This window comes from Puma concolor, chromosome E4 (genome assembly GCF_028749965.1).
Source record: "Puma concolor isolate L17-30 chromosome E4, mPumCon1.1.hap2, whole genome shotgun sequence".
Classification (NCBI taxonomy): domain Eukaryota; kingdom Metazoa; phylum Chordata; class Mammalia; order Carnivora; family Felidae; genus Puma; species Puma concolor.
Window position 1 is genome coordinate 14,541,903 of NC_141683.1, and position 22,363 is coordinate 14,564,265.

The window sequence follows — 22,363 nt, forward strand, 5'->3', positions numbered from 1 at the left end:
TCTTTTCCAGAATATTTGCAAATGTGGTTATGAAAAGTAATTTCATCCCAGGCCCTTGTATTTCATGTGCTGAAGAAAGGCTTAGGCTGCTTTTGATTGAGACTTTCCCCATTTTATTGAGCAGCGGTGTTCCGGGCTCAGGCTGAATTGCACACGGCATAAGAAAGGAGCAGTGAGCATTTGATGAAAGCAGATAATAAAATGCATCAATTGTGTCAGCACCTCGTTGCAGTCACATCTGGCTTACTGTCAGGGTCCCATTAGATTCCTGTGGTTTTATGTGCCAAAAATAATATGCTCTGTAGTTAATGGAACCAGAATATTTGCAGTTTGATTAAAAAAAAATCATCTTATTTTCTTTCAGATCTTTGTCAGGCTTAAGTTTCATCTCTGAGCTGCCGTGTCTCTTTAAAATTTTACGACTGAGAGATCAATTGTTCTTTTGATCTGTTTTTTTTTTTTTTTTTTTTCTTCTCCCTTATTACAGTGATTCCAGCAGTCTCAGCAGCACCGATGCTGGTTTATTTACCAATGATGAGGGAAGGCAAGGTACTGAAATCTATTTTTTTTATTCCTTTGGAAAAACGTCTTCATTTGAAAGTTTGTGCTTATTGCTAGTTATGTCCTAGGTTGATGACTGCAATCCCTTTACCTTACACACACCTGCTTAGTGGACTGGGCTTGAGTTCTTTTTTATACTATGAAGGGTATCCTGTCTTCATGACCTAACGTAATTGATTATCTCCAAAAGCTAGTATGTGGGGCTAATAATATTAAGGAAGGATTATCTTCCTTAAGAAAGCTTTACATACCTCAGTCTTTTCAATTTTGTCTCTTAGCAAGTTCACAAGACACTGGTTCTCATTCTCCACCTGATTCCAAATGCATTTAATACTGTGTAAGCATTAATAAAGATGGATTTGCAAGTCATTTGTCATTTTTATTCAGCCGTGACATTTATTCATCGTATCCAGTTTGTAAGTAATTAGACAGCTTTCATGAACTCAGTATTGTAAACTGTTAAACAGTAATGTCTTACAACTTAGATCTTTCACATCTTCAAAGTTTCCTGAAGCTTTTCACACTTCAACATGGCATTATTTTGAAACTACCCATTTGGGAAGAAAATAGGACAATAAGAGGCAAAAGGAATATCTACGAATACTTACCACAAATACTTCCTTTCTTGAGACTCTTTAGAGCAAAGCAGTAATAAGTTCTAAGGGACCAAACCAAAATTTATTGTTTTAAATTATAAATGGTCTAATGATACAAAAAAAAAAAGAACAAAATAATAGCTGCCTACACATTCGTTTCTTAGTCTTTTCTTCCTCTTGACAATAGGAATAAAATAAATTATCATTAATTTTTTTCTTATAAATCATATATATTCCAGATGAATAGGCACATACTGTTTTAGAGACCATAGACTTTTTGAAGTTAAGAGACTTTGCTGAAATACGTTAGAACTTCGGGGCTCAGAGTGAGCTTAACTGCCTTGATAATATACCTAAACTCTCATTTAAATACATGTGCCTACCCAGAGTTACAAATGTTGAATTTGGTAATGAAATGAAATCAAAAACTTCTTTAAAAAATAACTTTGGACAAGTCCATCAATCTTGGAAAAGCTTTGAATGGTTTAGAATAATGTGCTAGCATTTATTATGAGCTTTTTATATTTTATATTTCTAAGTGCTGTTTTTCATTCAATTTACTTTAGGCTCTTATTCTTTTTAAAAAAAATTTTTTTTAACATTCATTTTTGAGTGACAGAGACAGAAAGTGAGTGGCCGAGGGGCAAAGGGAGAGGGGGACAGAATCCAAAGCAGGCTCCAGACTCTGAGCTATCAGCACAGAGCTCAGTGCAGGGCTTGAACTCACAAGAGCCATGAGATCATGACATGAGCCAAAGTCGGCACATAACCAGCTGAACCACGCAGGCTCTTCTGCTCTTCTATTATTCTTAAGAAAACCCTGTGAGATTCTTTTTTTGGGCGGATGATGAAACCCAGTCTAATAAAGTTGAGGTAACTTCCCAGTTACAAAACATCCCAATTCTGATTGGTCTGTCTGACTTCAGCACTCAAGCTCTTCATCTGTAGCTACTGGATTTCCCTATTAAATAGAACAAAGTTGTACATCACATCAAAATAAAATAACCTCATTTTTTATTATAATGTTGTCTCAATTGGAATTAAGATCTTGGGTAATCAGTTTCAAGTGACTCCCTTTTTTTTTCTTGTATTTATACCTGCTCTGGGAAATTTTAATTTATAGTTCTCAGTAAAAGTACTAATATTTATGCACTTTGAAATGTGGCTTTTTTTAAATTAATTTTTATTAAATTCGCTGTTGAAATAAACTGGTGGCTTTGGCTTTCCAAATGCTTTAAAATTTTCATGCCCTCGTAATTTGAAGTATGGCTGTTTTTCCATAGAGTCATTTTCAGTTGAAGCTTTGGGTTTTTTCTAGTTTGCTTTTAAAAATATTTGTAGTAAGAGATTTTGGAAATCAGAAATCTCTTTCTGTAAAGGAAAAAACTTTATGGCATTTGTGATGACCCTCTTAAAAACCAGAATTAGCAGTTTTTTAAGAAACACAAAGACTTGAATGAATCTGGGATCATGTTCAAAATGCTGTTTGTCACCTACTTTTAAAAGCCATCTGCCTTCTGTAGTTCTTTCTACTTACATGTCTATTATTCCTGTTTTAAAAACAAAATACTGTTGATTCGCATCAAGGGTACATTTTGAACTGAATTTTAAATGGATCATTTCTCCATGGTTACTTACACTCATGGATGTTCCCAAAAGTCAAACTTAGTATGGATAGTGTTCTGTTTTAAAAATACCTTGCTTATAGTAATCCAGCACACTTTCTTCCTCAATGCTGTGGTACTGTCACTTTTCATTTAAAATCAACTTTTTCACAACTATTTCTTAATGAACTTAATCAGATTAATTTCATTTAGTCACATCTGTTCACGATTGTTTCCCCTTTTACACTCCATACAAATCATGAAATTAAGCTAATTATATACCATTATCAGCTGCAGAGAACGGGTTCTACAGTTTTATACTTTTAATTCCCGGCAGGAGATTAAGGCTTGTTTTTCTTTAATTTGGAAAGGGTAGTAACTTAAATGGATTTCTGTACAGTTTTTGCCATAGAATTAACCAGTATTATTGTTTTTCACATATTTAAATTGGTTCTAAAACATAGCAGCTTATGTTTTTGTTGATGGAAGTTCTTGTTATAGTGTTAAAAAACACTATAGCTGTGGTGTAGAATCAAAAGTTTTGTGTATAGATCGTGTGTATGATTGCCAGATAAAATACAGGATCCCCGGTTATATTTGATTTTTAGATAGATCACAAATAATTTTTTTAGTATAAGTATGTTCCATGCAGTATTTAGACATACTAAAATTTTATGCAAGTACTTTATATTAAAAATCATTTCTCTGAAATTCAGATATAATTTCTGTCTTGTATTTTTTAGAAACCTAAATCTGATAACCCTGTGTATTTGGATAATAAAACTGAAGCTTTGGGGGATTTCTTGTTTTTGCACAGGTGACGATGAGCAGAGTGACTGGTTTTATGAGAAGGAATCAGGTGGAGCATGTGGCATCACTGGGGTCGTGCCCTGGTGGGAAAAGGAAGATCCTACCGAGCTTGACAAAAATTTACCAGATCCTGTCTTTGAAAGTATCTTAACTGGTTCTTTCCCTCTTATGTCACATCCGGGAAGAAGAGGTCAGTGGTGCTTCCTGACTGCTAGATATTGTGGGCTTTTACATATATATGTGTGTGTGTGTGTGTGTGTGTGTGTGTGTGTGTGTGTGTGTGTGTGTATACATATATGTATACATATATACACACACACACACTCATTAAGAGATTAGGCTAAAAGGGAGATGAAAGAGTCTAGCACAAGATGCTGTAAAGGAACATGGTGAATAGTAGTTCAGCTACTACATTTATCATGCATTTGAATTATTAGAAAGGTTGACTTGCTCTCTTGCTAGGACCATTGTGAAAATGTTGAAATACTAGAAAGATGAATTAGGAGGAAAGAAAAGCCCTGAATAATGCCCTAGTTCTCAAATAATCAGTAGTTGTGTGCTAACCTCATTAGAACTCTACTAGGCATTGCTTCAGATCTTTTAAGTGTGTTTTGCATTTCCCCCACTACTGTTAAAGACATTTCCCGCTTCCAACTTATTCTGAATTCTGTATTGATGGGAATAATGATCGTAGGATCTTCTAAATTGAGTGCTTTGATTTTCCAGGTTTCCAAGCTAGACTCAGTCGCCTTCATGGACTGCCTTCCAAGAACATTAAAAAATCAGGAGGGACCACAGCTTCAATGGTAGGCATGCTTTTCTGTTTAGTTGTCATGTTTGGAAATGTATCCATTTCTATGGAATAAAAAGCCACATCCTCATCCTTTATGCATTTTCTAATGTTATACTTAAAAATAATCCATTTTTTTGTAGGCTACAAACTGGACCAGTGAGATTCCCCTATAAACCAAATCTTCTAATGCTAATAAATTAGTTACGTTTTGAACATCTGGGGAATGACATTCGAGGGAACCTGGCTCCTGTCCTCTTCCCCTGGAGGAGTATCATTGAAGTGAGAGCCTCTTTGATGAAAAGATGGGGCTGTTTTTGCTGGAGGACTGGTATTCTTCCTTTAGTCAGAAGTGAACCTGCTTGGGGAGGCTTTCTAGGGATGTAGGTTGGCCCAGGGTGGGTTGAAACTACTGTAAATTTTATATATTTTTCTCTTTTATGATTTTTTTTTTACATTGAATCCATTTATGTATTACTTGCTTTGCCAAAATGCTAACAAAAGCTAGAAAACTGAAAACTTCCAGATCTCACATAAGTATTCCTTAATGTTTCTATTGTGACTGGTTAAAAACGAATTCTTACATCTCTGACTGTTGTAAATAAACATGATGCATTGACATTTATGGTTCATTTTTAGAGAAGTCTTATATAACCAGCATTATTTAAAATATTTGCATTTTACTCAGGGTATTTTAACAAGGGCTAAGATGAGTAGTAGGTAAGGTTGATCACCTTTACTAGAATCTGTTTTGTTCAGTTTGCTTTCTACTTGGATAATCTGCTCTGTATTGCAAACCCATTGTATTTTACAGTATAGTGTTCATTGTACCACAAAAAAAAATCATCCTAGTTTTAAGCTAACTGCAGTGATAACTAGCCTGTGCTAGTTCATTCATTGACTATTACTTTTTTTAAATATCTGCTTTGTCTAATACCTGAAACCACTCAAAATTATCGTTTTGGCTCAGAGCTTATGGAAATCATGTGAAAGCTGGTGTTTCAGCTCATACTGTATGCCTCCGAATCATGTTGTCATGTTTAAAGTGAGAGCTGCGTGCGCACCTTTAGAATGGCAGATCTTCTGTGTCAGCGTGAGTGTCAAATACTTGCATGAGCTCGTTTTCGCAAGCAGAGGGAAAAATGTAACATTTCTATTGATGGTATAATTTAGACACTATACAACGTTCAGGCCATTTGAATTCTTCAAAATGATACATTAAAATGTTTAATATTTTTATTAAGTTCCAATTGATTAAAACTGTGATTTAATACATGTATTTTTATATTATTGTATGGATTAATTGTTAATTCAGCATTTCATGGCTAACTTAAATATGATGATTGGAAAAGAAACTTAAAGTTGACATTTCTTTACCTGAAAGTATTATAATCTGAAAGATTCCGGAAAATGTATTAAGCAGGAATGTGTGACATCTTTTAGATTGCTTGTCTAAACTGGGGAGATTAAATATGATAAAGTGCAACTTTGAGTATCTTTACCTTTGCATATTTAAAGTGATATTTTAGAGGTACAATAATGTGGTATTTGGTCATTGTAAGTAAGCTTCCTTGTGCTGTGTCCTTTGGAGTAAAAATTCATGATTTCTTTTCTGAATTACGTAAATGCTTTTATTTTATTTTGTATAATGACTGTCTTTTAGATCTGAATAAGTCACTTTAAAACCTTGGCCTATGAACTTTGCCTTACCAATCATGAATCTAGATGAATGCTATCTAGTTCTTGGTTCAGTTTTACCTATTTTTATTTTTGGTTCACTGCTTGCTTGAGCATAGCTGGGATTTGTAGCCCATTTTCTAGGCTTATTGCAATCTCACTGTGGTATTTTATAGAAGCTATTACATCTGATAGGTTAGCTTCATGGTATTGATGATACATGGCTTAACCATAGTAAAAGCTGCCTTCCCTCTCTAAATTGTAAAAAGGTGATTAAGTTTCACTTGATGGAGATATACTATATATGTGTGTTTATCATGGAACCTAGTGCATTAGGCCATAAACTGTTTTCCTGGTCTACATTTTTTTGTATTCAAATTTTACTGAAGACAATGGGCTCCTTCAGGTTTTCTTTCTTTCAATCCTGAATTGTCCTTGTTTGGATTTTTAAGTACTGTAATTTTTTTTTTTCAATAAAATATCTGACTTGGGCAAGAAAGGTAAGAGTTCCAATTTGTGCTGATATTTTTAAATCCCTCTGCTAAGTGTTGTTGTTGCTGCTCATACTGTCCGTATTGTATGTGACCATCACATTTTAAAAATCATAATCTCACAAAGCAGTCATATTTAAACAGTACCAATGACATCCAGTAATAAGAAATGAAATTTAATTCCTTAGACTTTCACACTGAAATTTAATTCCTTAGACTTTCACACTGCAAAGCCAGATTGGTTGTAAGAGGTCAGTTTTCTGAGCAAAGTCAAACACGTAGCTGCAACCCATTAAACAGAATGGCAACAAAAGGTTTCTTTCTCTTATGCAGATGAGTAATGATTGCACAGCTATAATGATGATCTTTGAAGGACACGACAGAAGAATCTTTTACTGAAATATTAATGGAAAGTTTTCAGTTGGACTTTTAATTATTCACCATAATTATGTTCTAAAGTTGCCCTGAACGCTGATTAGCAAATACTGAACCATTGCTCCTAAGGGAAATACCAGGTTAAGTTCCTTTGAGCCTCCAGTCATGACATTTTTATCAGTTGATCAGTACATAACCTTGTTTTATGTATCTTTCTGTCTAAAAACACCTTACTTAATATATATTGTTGACTCATTAATATTGAACTCCAACCAGCAGCACTCTAACCTATACCTGCACAAAGCCTATCTACCACACGTATTTCCCCTTAAGACCCATCATGGCCTTCTTGTGCTTAGAAACCCTAGTCAGCACTTCACCATGTGTGGGGTTCGTTGCAAACCGTGAATTTCCAACAAAAAGCACAAAACTGTGAAACACGTGGCACTAAATAAGCCACAGAAAGGACACTTGTTTACAGTATTAGAGCTGAAATAGGAATGCACACTGTCGTCTTACGTGACCTTGGTGGGGAAAGCACATGTGTGCCAGGTGACAGATTTTTCAGTGCTCCTGAATATCCGTGTGAATGGTACAAGAATTGATTTGGGAGTGGGATCATTCCGAGGGGCATGCGACTCTCCATCTCAGGGTTGTAAGTTTGAGCCCCACGTTAAAATAATATCTTAAAAAAATAATTGGGGGTTACAGATAAATGTTAGTGAGTAGGCAAACTTGAAAATGTGGAACCTGCAAATAGTAATGAGGATCGACTCTACCTAGTTTTATTGAGCTGGGTGATGTGGTAATCACGGAAAATTCATAGGTTTAGAAGTCTGAACTTTGTGAATCCCCACTCTGGTTCTTCTTTTTACTTGTAATTACAAATTGAATGTCATTTCCTCTTTCTGTTAAACAGATGATAATATTTACTTTGCAGAAGTGTTGTCAGGATTAAATGAGATTATGTGTACATAATTGGGCCAGCGCCATTTTTGTCACATAGTATATACTAAATAAATGATAGTTACTGTTATGTTAGACATATTAAATATAGAATCTCATGATGTAGAGAACATTTGTATTATGGGTCAAATGCAGAATTTTAGACTTTTAAACTTTTCACATTTTATATATGATATGCCTTTACAGCTAATATTTAAAGTGCTTTATATGGCAGCCTTTTATGTTTCTTTTATACTTCATTTATATTTGAGCCAGGCTTTGTCTTTAATATGACTGCGAAGAATAATTTCGAATGAGTTTTAGATTGACAGCTATTGCATTAAATCTCAAAGCCTGATTGTGGACTAAAAAACTGTTCTAAACACTTCCCCCTAACCTCTGATCATTAAGCCATTCATTTGCAAAAAACCTCTCCTATTTAGGAGGTTTTGGTTACCTGGTTTAAAAAAATAATTTTGCCCATATACGTGATGTGTGAATGCAGTCACGGTTCTGAGAATTTAATGTGGAAAGGAATTAACTATTGCTCTCCGGTTAGAATAAAGCACTGGGTTTTTTTTGGAGCCTAGCTAACCAGCCTCTAATATTTACCTCTTTTTGGAGAATTAAGCAAATGATAATTAATTCTGAGGAATATTCTGGGACCGTTATCCAGGAGATTCAGTGTGAATCTCCCATATTTCCAGAATTTTTGCATCAAGTACAATTCAGAGTAAATCATCCTCAGAGTAATGATCCATCAGAGTCTGTTTGGGGATATAGTACTTACAAAGTGAATCCAATTAACCTGACTTAAGCGTAACATTTCTGATAGCCAAGATATTCTACCCTTAAGCATCCTAATTAATCACTGTTTTCTGTAGGTGAGAGATTTTTGAAAAAAAGTTTTTAAACTGATGGTCTTAGACCAGTTGTTACATTTATCTAAGTTAGCATTCAAATTGAGTGATCTGTTGAAAGATCAAGAAATAAATGGCTCCGTTTAATTGTGGTACCTGAAGTCCAGCATAAATATTACATAAGGAATTCTACCTAAAGGTTATAGCGTTCTACTTAAAAGTTTAATCATCATTTTAGTCCAGGTGTTTTGTTTTGTTTTGTTTTGTTTTGTTTTGTTTTGTTTTTTGGTATAGTTGGAATGAGAATAAGTATAGTGGTGATGGGGGGGGTTATTCTGTCAAAGAAAATGAAGCTGATTTAATGGACTTTTTATTCATACATGTTTCTCAAGTTAAATATCTGAACAAAATGTGAACACCAACCTTTCATCTCAATTGTCATGCTGTACAAGTAAGCATACTGTTTATTTCCAACAATGAAATAGCCCTGAAAATAATTTATATCTGTTTAGAATCTTAAGTCAGTCCGTTGTATAAGAGAAAGGATTGTATATATTTCTCTTTCTGTGAAGTATATCATAGAAGACCAGACCAGATTTCATGAGTGGCTTATTGATAATGATGATGATGCTATAATGATTTACTCTGTATGACTTGCTCAACCTTTTATTGTTTCTTACGATACTGGAGTAGAAATATGTAGTCTGATTTATAGCCTTTTACAATAGAAGGGCCATTTTAAATGGATTTGCTTTAAATAAGGGAACTACATAAACTTTTCTCTTAGACTAGTCTAAGAAATTTTGTAATAGAAAACATATCTAAAATGATGTTTAAAAATACATGTGGTGTGGGCTCCCAACTGTAATTTGACTACGTGCTAACTAGTTATCCAGTATTTTTTAGTGGAATTCAGTGACTAAGTGCTTAATTGTAGTCTCAGTGAATTGATATTTGTTTGTATTCTTAAAGCATTTTGGGATACTTTGCAGAATCCATAAAGAATATATATTTAGATTTTTTTAATATTCTAAATATATAATATATATATTCTAATCTATTACTGTGTATGTTAATAATTTAGTTTTTATCTCATCTCAAAGTCAGCTTGTGTTCCAGATTTTATGCTGGAAATTGATACTTTTTCTTAGAACTTATTTTGAGATAAAGTGGATTTTATATCATACAAAAGTCCTGCTTACTAGAACTGTAATATTTCTTCAACAAAAGACATTTTAATAGTGTCTCTTGTTTGATGTAAAACTCTCTATTTTGATGTCATTATTCACTTTACACTTTATGTATAAATTTAATAGCTATAATTGATATTTGAAAATTTGACTCTAATAATTTTCTTTCTGTTCTACTAAAAGTAATATCAATATTAATGTTGATATTTAGTCTTACTGCCTTATATTTTATTAAAAGTGGAATAGGTACATACATTTTTAATAGTACAGATATATAGTAATGTATTCATATATTCATTCAACAAGTATGTAAACGCTTATTCTGTTCTCCATATTTAGCCTTTAAAATCCTTCAGGAAAAAAATGCATAAACGTGTTCAGTCTTGGCATTTTGATGCCGCTAAATTTGGCCACCTATACTTTTTATCTACATATTTAAAATATTTGTCCTTGCTTTGCTTATTATGTACTACTGGAATTGGCCTGGTTTCGTATATTGTCCTTTGTGTTGGTGATGCTTCGGAAATCTGGAACCTAGCAGCGAGAATAGCAGTGATGATAGCTAACACTTACAGTGATGCTTACTATATGCCAGAGACTTTCCTAAGTTACATTTATATAGCTCAACTCATTTAATCCTGTTAATGCTTACAACTTAAGCCTTTTAAAATCTGTTTTTCCTTTGCTAACCAAAAGTTAATGAAATCGGGAAGTTTCTTCACTCTGTTGTCATGTTGCTAATAAATATAAATAAATTCTCTTCAGAAAATAAGCTTTATTCCTGGTTACCAAGTGCTATTGGAAGTGTGAGTTGTTTTGAAATATCTGCAGCATTCTTTGCTATCTTGAAGAACAAGCATAATCAAGTTGTGTGCCATAATAAAAATGAGAATTAAAATGTTTTTACTGCTTCCATTGGATTAATCACTGGAACCAAATCCCCCATTCCAATCCGCTTTGTTTCTCAGGTAGTATATAGTACCTTCTTCTTGATGTTTAACATCATCCATTTCTGGTCTCCTTTCTTGCTGTTTCTGCTGTTTCCCGTGCTTGCCCTCCATGGTTCCTCATTATCTCTCTAAGCCTGTACAATGTGCCTAGGAGCTGTCCCATTTCTACCTCAAGCATGACGATATCCTCTGTAAGTCTCTTGCTCCTTTCCTCCCCCTTTTTATTGGAACTTGACAAAGTTCTGGGGTAGACTTGTCAGCTGGGACTTCAGGTGTTGAGTTAGCTTACTAACTCACTGAGGATGGAATTGGCAGACAAAGACATGGATGGGCAAGGCTTAAGTTTAAAACAATCATGGAATATTCAGGAGACTGAATCCAGTGTTGCTGAAATATATTTTAGGGATGGTTGTGTGCAGGAGTATAAGATAGGGTTTGGTTGGCAAGGTAGGCAGGAGTTAGATCGTTTTTAGACTCTGTGGTCCATGGGAATGTATGTGAACTGATGTAATCTCTGGGGGGCGGGCAGTTAAGGTAATCAGATTTGTCTTGAGAGATCACATGGACAGCAAAAGAGAGTGTACATTGGGTAGTTATAAGACTATATCAGAGATGTGAGTTCTGTCCCTGTTCCCTCAGTAGGTGGGATCCACAGTAGACTGAATCCTGATATTTTATTGGACTCAATCTGATTGACTTGAGTAGTATCCATTCATTCAAAAACTATTTATTGAGTCTGTACCCTGTGCTAGATTCTGTTCTAGGTCTTGAGGGTTAATGTAGTGAGCAAGGCAGACAGGGTTCCAGGAGCTTATATTTTAATGAGTAAAAATAAACTTGGTTGGGGGAAGAGGGTGAGTAAGTAAATAAAAATGGCTATGGAGAAGATTAAACGGGGTGATGTGACACAGTTACAGGACATGAAGGTGATTGGAGATAATACTTGCAGGCTGGATAATTTTCAGCCTCAGCTAATATAGTGCTTTCTTCTCTTCACTCTTAGAACAACCTGGGGAAAGATACAAGGGTGTGCACTGCTCAGACCGTTGGGGTAGACCCTAGATATTCTTCCAGTTCCTGACCATGTGGATCATAGCTCTTAAATCTCACTGTAGGGAGACAGACCTACAGGTGGCAAAAGAATGTCATTTTTGCTGACAAAGAACGATATTACTATTGATGCTTTTGAGAATTTTTTTAATTAAAAGAAAGGTTGCAGGTGTCAAATATTTATATGGTGTTCCATTTTCTTCTTTGGGCTTAATCATAATGTCTGTTTTGAAATTTAAAATCATAATATAGTAGTTCTGCTTTCATGGCTACTTAAATATTGGGCAGTGTGGCCAGTCTTTCTATTCCACTTTCAAAAATGCATGAACTGCCATGCTTTCTTCTTTAAAATGTTTTCATTTTGGTATTTGTGTATAAGTTCTTAGGTTATCACGTTGTTGGTAAGAAATGGCTGTTTAAAGATTGGATTTTGTTTTTGTTTTCGTTTTTTTAATCTCCTTAAAAGCAAACATTTGAGGTTTTTAGAAAATAACTTCTTATAAGGATTATGTTTATCATTTAAAAATTAACTCTTTTATATCCCGAGAAACCTTTGAAATATGTTCTAAAATGTTTTCTTTAGAAATTAAGACTGCTGATTGGTAACCATTTGATTCCACAGATGGAGACTCAATACCCCTTCTCCTTGTTGTTTAAAATGGTGGTGACATTGCCAGAGTCCCCATTAGTTTCCTTCCTTCCTTTCTTTCTTTCTTTCATTCTTTCTTTCTTTCTGTTTTAATCAAAATTGGAGAAACAGAAATGTTGCAAACATTTCACTTTCTTCAAAGGTTTAACTTTGGTTTTCTGCCTTTTATGTTGCTGATAGAATTATTCTGATGGTCTATAAAACTCAGTTTTCTAATTTGCCTTCAGATATATGTCAGATATCTAATATCAGAAAAGTTCAAAATCAGTGATGGGTAGAACACTTCCAAATAATATTTAACAAGCGCTTTCTATACTGAAGTCGCCTGCAAATCCTCTAACTGAAGGTCAATTTGAACAACTGAGAATTCACAAAGAAGTCATATAAATAAAAGGGGTTCCCTGTACTATAGTTAGCAAATGCCAACCAGATATTTGTTGCCTGTCATCCAGGTAAGGGGGTTCTGACAAACCAGAGACACATGTCAACAGGTATTTGTGAATATTTTAAGCCAATAACACCTGTAAAATTTTTGTTGTTAAATAGCAGTTGTCTAAAATTGACCAGTGCTTCCTGGGAGAATAAAGTAGAAGTTTAAAGATCTCTTTGGATACAAAAACGGTAATAACTTGAGCCATTAGCAATATAGCATCCTTCTCTTAGAACTTCATATTTAAATATGATCATTGATTATAGACAGTTCACCATATAGCATTCCAGGTGGATGTAGGTCTGCACTACAGCTGTGTGTATCTTTAGGTTGCAATATAATTGTGGTCATATTGAATAGCATACACTTGATTTTTTTGAGGTCTGTCAGATCTGTATAGATTTTGAAGTGTGTAGTCTAGAAATACTTCTTTAAAATCTACATCTTTAAAAAGTAAAAAGTTACTACTTCGGTTTTATCCTATTCCATTTCATTTACATGTGTTTTCGTTAGGCTTTTCTAATTTTTTGATCCGCAAAAATATTTTATAGGAGTATTTTATATCATTTGTTGGAAGAATAAATAATTATGTGTTACATTTGACTCAGAAACTTGATGTCTTGCCTATATTTTTTCAGCCACAGATTTCTTGGTTCAGTTGTACACACATGTAATGAAGTCTTATGATGTCTTTGTTGTGGAAGGGCCAGGAATACAAAATGAGTAAGATACATCTTTGTCCTCAAGTACCTTACAGTTTTGTTAATAAAAATTAACTGGGAAAGAAACAGAGGGAACCCTAACATTTGTTAAGGGAAGCCCTGATCCTAAGTGGTTTTTCATTCTTCAATTTAAATATTAGTTTATATGTTCTCTGTGTAGTCCTTCACTCTTTCCACATCTAGACATGTTTGTATCGTATTTCTTTACCTGTCCTGTTAGTCCCTTCTTTCCAATTTCATCTGTCAGTGCCCTAGGGTAGTTACTTATAATCTTCCATTTTGATAACACATTAGTCTTGTCCTTGGTCTCTCTGTCTCCCTGTTTTCCTCCCTCTCATCCATATCACATATAACTCCAAGGAAACATTTTTAAAACATGGCTATGCCCCAGCCAAAAAAAGTTTTCACTGCCTTAATCATAAAACCCAGGCTTATTCCTTTCTACCTTCAGTGCTCACCTATGACCTATATACAACACTTCACTCCTTTCCAGATGGTCTGACATTCTCAAATGCCCCCCACACCTCCTTCAGGTTTCTCCCCTTCAGCCATGTTCATTCATTCTATATCTTTGTTCACAGCAGCACACCAGTCTCCTTACTGTTAGAGTCATATCCTTCAAGGAACAGTTCTAATTCTACACCTTTTCTTCAAAACCTTCTCCAACTTCTCACATTTGAGAGATCATTCCATCTTCTGAAATGGCATTGTCCCTTCTGTCTCTGCCATGCTTTTATTCATTAATGGGTAACCTTTCTATTTTACTCTGTTATTCTTCTGCTTATGTTTGTATTATATCCCCAAGTACACATAGCAGCCAAGACAGGAATCCAACCCAGGCTATAGTATGTGCTTAATAATTTTGAGAATGTTGATGGAGATTACTGGTTATCACCCTTTGTTTTTTTAGGGAATTTTCCACCACTAGTTATGTAGCCAGTGCAACCTTAACTAACATGCTTTCCTTTCAGTATTAGTGTCTGGATTCTTCATGGTTTTTAATTTGTCCTCTCATGTAGTTCATGATGTGATGGCAGCAAGGATTTCATTTGACAAAGCACTAAAAAGCTGATTGGGTACCTAGTGTGCAGATGCAGGACTTGTGCACCCGTTGGTTGGGGAATCGGATGTTGCTGTTCAGTAGGGATTTGCCTTTGAAATACTCTCCTAAGGAGTAATCTCCTGCCTCAAGGCATGTGGGGGAGATGCATGGGATATTATTGGGTCCACTAGCCAACATTCTGATTGCAAAACAGAGGACAGGGAGTATTCAGTGTGCTGCCTTTCACTGAATTTCCCTGACCTAGTAAAGGTAGATCATGTGGCCCAGAGATAGGGCCCTTGTCTAGTTTAGCATTTTCATATAATCAGTTTTGAGCTTCTGCTGTGCTATAGGGTAGGAATAGTAAAATGATAGGACTGTAAATGAGGATTGGGATCAGAGATCAACTTTTTTTTTTTTTTTTTAAATAGACTCCCTGTTTAGGCACCTTCAATTTCTGAATCTTATGGAGTTTTACCTTTTTATTTTCATGTCATTTTAGGGGGGCTCTGGGAGGGAGCCGAAATAAATATGTGATCAGTGGGTAATGTTTACTGGGAAATATCACCTAGTGTCCTTTTCTTCTAATTTTCATTTTTATAAAAAAGTAATAAAAGTTAAATAGGACAAAAAATATCCAGGGGAAAGTCTTTGCCCTACACCCAGTTCCTCCCATACCCATCTGAGAAATATAGCTTATGTTATTCTGCACCTCGGTGTTTACACTTTAAAAACATGTCAGAGAGACTGTAAATTATACTTATGTTTTCATTCATTTGTTTGTATATTTCATTATAGTATATTACTAAATAATTTATTTCTTATAATGGCTTTCATGTAGCTAATATTAAAGGGCAGAAATATTTTATTACTATTTATTATATTGCCTAACACTTACTGAGTTATTATTTGCCAGGTGGTGTTTCAATCTCTTTATGAATGTTAATTCATTTAATGTTTAAAAAAAGCCTACTGAGATAAATATTATTTTCCTTTCTATCTTAGAAACCAGGAAACAGGGTCAAATGGCTTAAATGAGTTGTTTAAGGTCATGGCTAGTAAATGGTAGTACCAGGATATAAAGTGGCCCCGTGACCAGCTCCCCAAGGACTTAACCATCAGGCTACATACAGCTTCCCCTTTAAAGGTAAAAAATATATTTATACTTAATTTTTAATTTCTAAAAAAATGTCTAGGCCTAGTGGCCTAGAAATAATACACTCAGGTAGTTTGGTCAATTTAATGAATATATTGGGCAGATCATTCTGAGTTTGGTTGGTTAAGTTAAATTTGTTAAATATATGTTTTCTTTTTCACTGTAATAGTTTTCATCATGTAAATATGCTGTCCATTCCTCCCATCAACTCTTCTACTTCTAACTCACATGTTTTCTCTCCTGTTCTCTGATTTAACCTGTTGATTTAACTTAACTAGGTCTTTGCTGACATTTAAATCTTTTCTTTCTCTAATTTACTAGATGGTGGATTTTCTGTTACCTAGCAGTTAGGTTTTCTTCATACCCAGAAAGGTTAGTGACAGCAGTAAATATTTAAATAGCATTTGAGGGGCACCTGGGTGGCTCAGTCAGTTGAGCATTGGACTCTTGAGTTTTGCTCGGGTCATGATCCCAGGGTCATGGGATCGAGCCTCACGTTGGACTCCGCACTGAGCATGGAGCCTGCTTGAAATTCTCTCTGCCTCCCTCCCCACTTTCCATTTCTCTCTAAAATAAAAATAAACAAAACAAAATAAAATAAAATAAAATAAAATAAAATAAAATAAAATAATTATTTTTAAAACATATTAAAAAATACATAGCATTTGATATTTTGTAAAGACCTTTACAGTCTCCACCCATCCTTTTGATATAAGTGTTATTGTAATTCCCTTTTCATGGATTCACAGAGATGTTCAAAGCATTAGATTCATTAAGAATGATCAGAGTCTGAATTCCAATCCTTTTACAAACAAAAATTTTCAGAAGTTATACTCTTTTCTGTATTTTTAACTGGAGCTACAGTGATTCTGTTCTCCATGAGCAGATACCATGAGCCTTGAAACTTAATTTTCTTACCAACTTGTAAATGTTAACTTCTAAATTTGATTGAGTCCTCATTTGGAGGAAAGATTCAATCATTTTTATCATTGAATTCTTAATTTACCCTTTTAAATGGTTTTTGACTGTATTGAAATGAATAATTGTGATTATGCTACAAATTTGGCATTAGCCTTTTTCATATTTATTAATGTCACAACTTTTCCCTAACCTACTTCTTTATATAGCTTCGTAAAACACTAGTACATGCCCAACCCTTGGAATGGCCTGTTTATAGGAACTACCAAGTAATCTAACTCTTCCTTGATCAAACAAAATCTTAAGAGTCCTCTTGTTTCCTCAACAAATTATTGCATGTGTTGTATGTATTACTAACACATCATTAACATATTACTGGATATGTTGTGTCTTAGGTTTATAATTGCAATGCCTTTATTTCCACTGGAATGCTCCTCAGGATACTGCCTGTCTAGCTGACTGGATGAGTTCTCTCCTCCTGTTCTTCCCAATATGTAACTCCCAACTCCACAGTGTAGCACTGTGAAGGGCAAGAAGGGCAAAGCAGACACTTTATATGTGAGAAGGGGCTTTTCCACAAATACACACACACACACACACACACACACACACACACACACACACACACAATTTCCTTTCTAGATTATCTTCTTGTTAATAGGTAATCTTTGGTTTCATTTAGACACTATAAGGACATACACTGTTTACACGAGAGTCATATTCATAAACTTTGTTAAAAGTGAATTAAGATATGAATATGTATGAAGAAATTAGATGTTCTTACCATGAATATACGGCATCAATGTGTCTTGAGTGAATTACAGACTTTACTCATTTCTGGGCCATTTGTTTTATATATAGATTAAATATAGATAATTACTCATTTGACAGGTTACTTTATGACTTTGATATATCTCAAAGCACCACATGCAGTTAGAGAGTGATTGTTGTAATAATTTGGATTCGCTAATAACCCAAATTAACATTTCATACAAATTAAAATTTAAGAATTGGGATTTGATTTTCTTTAAAGCCAGTTTTACTTCTGGTGGCTATTTAATTATTTTGATTCAGTAACAGAATATACTTTTTAATTGAAGTTTTTAATTATTTTGAAGCTCATGTGTTAAATATAAAAATGTTGTGGGACTATTCAAAATTATACTTAGAATATTAACTTCCATAGGTTAATCAGTTCATTTTTGTCTTGTGCCTCACTTGTTGGTTTTAAAAAATAATTAAATGCATTTGTTGGGAGTAAATATGTATCACATGATAGATGTACTAAACTTTAAGTTTGTTTTCACTTTTATGAACACTTAGTCAAATACCTAGCACATCTAAGTGTTTGCTAATTGCTTTCTTGTATTGTTTTAGATATTAAATGGTTAAGCTGTTTCAAAATTATTTGCACACCCTCTTCAAGATTCGTTTCCTGAGGGAATAAAATTAAAGTATTCTAATCTTGCTATCATGCTTTAAACGATATTTTTTATTTTGTTTTGTTTTGTGTTTCAAGAAGGATTCCATGTTTCTGGTTCAAAGAGGTTTCTACCTGCTCCTTTAGGTTAAGGCAGTTCTTTAGAGAAGCAGATCTATTCTGGCTGTGTAATGCATTTTATTTAATTTTATAGTTTTTATGATATCATATATTAGAGATTGCCAAAAATATAGAAAAATTTTAGAGAACATTTTTGGATTTGATGGATTACCACTCTTGAAAGGGAAACAAAACACTAAATATTTCTAATCCCGCATTATTTACCGCATGGGTGGTTAAATGCTACTTTAAGCCTCATAAAATTAAAAGGGAGAAATCTGCCAACTGTAGCAGGAATTGGATTTAGGAAGAGTGGTACAGAGCCAAAATATTGCTACAGAATTAAATGTCAAAAATCTTCTTTAATAGTAGATATATAGTTCACAGTGCCTGGTTATGATTAATACATTTAATCTAAATCACTGAAAGTTGCACTCTCCTTTTCCATAAAATACAATAGGACACAAATCAGTTTTACTGTAGATGGATAACAATTGGAAAATAATGCATCTTCCCGCCCAATAAATTGTCAGTTATACCTTTTAACTAAAATCAATTCATCTTTCCAAAATTTATTGCAATTTCTAATAATAAATCTCCTCAAATGTTTATTCATTTGGTTTTTGATACATTTGTGCCACTTTTGCTATGGTCTAATGTTTTCTCTTTTGATTCATTGTAAATTAGAAAATCTATTTTGAGTCAGTTTTCTAGTTAAGAAGTTAAAATCTATAACCTAGCACCTTTTTCACTCTCCTTTGTACATTTTAATACCCTTGAACTTGAACTTAAATGCAATCCAGTAAATTCTTTTCAGAAGGAGATTAAAAGACTTTTCAATGTAACTTCTTGAGTAAGGGCCAGATTCATAAAACAAGCATTTAGGAGGTTGTTAGATGATCATCGCCATAGACTCATTTTGGAATCAGAAAGAGAACAGAGAAATACATGGGGTTGTGCCATCATTTCATGTAAGTATTTAGTTTAAAAAAGAGGAAATACCCATTTGAATGAGAATTGGATATTGACAATATTAGGAGTCAACTTTTATTTTCTTTTGATAGCAATAACTCAAAAGTGTCATTGAAATGAAGCACAGATAATCAGCTGTATGCAGTCTGTTTCTTACATGGAGGTCTTCCCCTTATTAATTTCCAGATACTCTTTTTAATCTTTATATACATTTCAGATTATTCTTTTTTAATATATTTTGGCCGTGAAATCACATGGATTTTTCACATACAATGTGTTTTAGAATGTAATCATTGTTAGGTTTTTAATTTAATACCTAATACATGATCATCTCTTATTCTTTATACTCTTGATATTACCGTTAGATTTCAATTCTTCGTATATTGTATGGTGAACACTGACTCCTGCCATTTTAATATTATACCTTTCTCCACTTATTTCACAGCGAAGTCAGAGTGGTATCCCCCTTTTTTTTTCCCATCTCCACCTCCACTATAATTATGTAAAAATTTTAAATGAAACTAAGAACCTGTTTACTTGCCCACAAATTTAGTAATAATGTGTTTTTAATTAATATATTCTGAGGTTTGGTGTTAAGCCTGGACTTTTTATAGTATCTCAACTAAAATTCTGAAATAGATTTTTGGAATGGATACTATTAGAAATGAAAGCGACGTTAATTTGAATTAAACCTGTAACTCATTGGCAAATTTGTGTCATTGCTAATAGATAAGATGCCATATGATTAATTTAGTGGTTTAAAAAGGTGATTTTTTTATAGCCAGAGTAGGCGAAATAGAATTCATTACTTGGGCTTTCTACACAGTGAAGAAAAACAGATGTTTTCTAAGGCAAAGATCAGACATGAATTACAAGTCTGACTTATCCAACTAAAAATAGCGCTCCTTTTTTTTTAAAGCTGTGAATTTAGTAATTATTTTGATACATGGATTCTTTAATACAGAATATATTATTCATTTGTACTTACCAAATTAATTTCTGTATTAACAAATGGCAAATTTTCATAAATTTAGCTAGCTATAAAAGCTTTAAAAATAATCTCTGACTTACGTGTGCTTCCTAATTTGATTTTCCCACCACAGTAAATGTGAAAGTAAATCAAGTCATGATCTTTAAAGAAAAAAAGATTAAACTGAAATGCTATGCCTTTCTTTTAAACACCTAACAGATTTGAGTGTTCTTCTTCTGGTGGTTTTATAAACATTGGCTAATTAATGATAGATACAGAGTGGACATACTGCTTGTTAAGATTGTTGTGTATTACTGTCAGTTATGAAGACTTAACCGCAGCTATAATATCACAGTTGTGACTTTTGCATGGTAGTGTTCAGTTTTGTCAAGGACAACAGATTTGTTCTACCCACCTTTCCAAAGAGGAAGTTAAGGTTCTACGAAGACTAGTAACTGACATAACTAGGAAGAGGCAGAGCCCAGGCCAACCTGCTGTTTCCTGGTCTGTAGACTTTTCCACGGCCCCACCTGCCTTTCCATAATCTTTCTAGTTGAATGTGAATCCATCCAGAGGCTGAAATTTTGTGAATGTTTTTAAGCTACAGTTTTAGGAATTTCCAGGTAAACTTTTACTGCTTTCAAGCAAAATAAAAGTTTTGAAGGAGGTCAGTGAGATATCTGCATATTTTCCCCAATTCTCTGGTTCAGTCTCTTGCCCACTGACATAGTCTCTTCTTTAGCCTTTCCTTCTCTACTTTCTTTCACACCGTCATTAACTCTCCTCAAATTCTCATGTGACCCTTCTGCTCACTTGACTTCTAACTTTAAATCTTTCAGTGCCACCCCATGGTTTACCAAATAGAACTTAAGCTCCTTTTCTTCCTGTCTAGGTCTTTGCCATTAGGTCTTCCACTCACCTTTCCAGCTTCTGTCAGTTTGCTCCAACAATTTTTACCATTTGGAACATCACACCTCATGCCAGTCTGTGGAAATATTGCCCATTCGTCAAAATACATTTTAGTTGCAACCTTATCTGAAAAGTTCCCTGCCAGAAGGCATCTCTCCTGTTAATTCAAAGGCCTCACTCCCATCACCTCATTATTCACAGAACTGTGTTTTAGCCACTTCTGGTCTAGTGCAAGCAAAAAGCATGGAATTAAAAATCAGAATAACTTCTCTGAGATCCATATTTACTGGCTGCATAACCTTGGAGAAAGCACTTTTTGAGCTCCTAAAATAGGGATAATAAAAGATAAGATGAAGTAAGGTATGTAATAGGACTTTGTGAACTGTAAAGGAACTATTATTCATTTATTTCAGGAATCCAAAGATCAAATGCCTTCAGGGCCAGGCAGATAATACATACATACAAACATACATACATACATTCATACACACACACACACACACACACACACGTATATATATGAAGCAACTTTGTGTTAGGGATTTAGCTGCAACTAGAAAAAGCATTCCTAGCTAAAGGTATTCAAGTTCAAAACCTTTTAAGATACTCTGATAGCCAAAAAATAAAAATTAATTAATTAATTAACCTGTTTACTGGCCAAATACTGCTGCCCCCTTGTGTACATCACGTTACCTTCCCTGCCCAAGCCTAAGCTGAGTAAAGCTGTATTGCATTCCCATAAAACCTCGTATGTTGCGGGTACTTAATGAACTTTGAGAGGGTCAGTGAGTGAGTAGATGACTTAGGTGGGTAAGTGAAGTTCAGATGCATAATGTAGGAAATGGGATGTTTGCATTTTAATCTGTTTTCCTGATCAGGAAGCAAGAAGTATAAAGTCATTATATATGGACCATAGTTTCTTTTTGGTCCTCTAGTGAAAACTTTTCTGTGTATATGCAACGCACGGTTTTGCCTTACCTCTTTTTCAAGTAGTGTTGACCACAGAAGCACTATTATAGTTAATTGAGAATTCAGGTACTTTACTGTAAGGGTGTTATTTTCTCTCTCTCCCCTGTATTGGCAAACTCTGATAGACTGAATAGAGCTGTGTGAGTCTAGTGCCTTTTCCATTCAATTGCCTTTCCCTCTGATCCTT

General features: G+C 34.2%; 1 protein-coding gene across 3 annotated transcripts in view; it reads left to right on the forward strand.

Annotated features, from left to right (window-relative positions):
• GPATCH2 (G-patch domain containing 2) overlaps positions 1 to 22,363 on the forward strand; it is a 177,641-nt gene that overhangs the window by 16,229 nt on the left and 139,049 nt on the right. For 2 of the 3 annotated variants that reach the window (XM_086693314.1, XM_086693315.1), the window contains exons 3-5: positions 488 to 549; positions 3,579 to 3,761; positions 4,298 to 4,377. In XM_086693314.1, the coding sequence (XP_086549440.1) occupies positions 488 to 549; positions 3,579 to 3,761; positions 4,298 to 4,377 (325 nt within the window). Of the gene's footprint in view, positions 1 to 487; positions 550 to 3,578; positions 3,762 to 4,297; positions 4,378 to 4,504; positions 6,538 to 22,363 lie in introns of those variants that run through there. The other variant, XM_025927819.2, reaches the window with a different exon arrangement.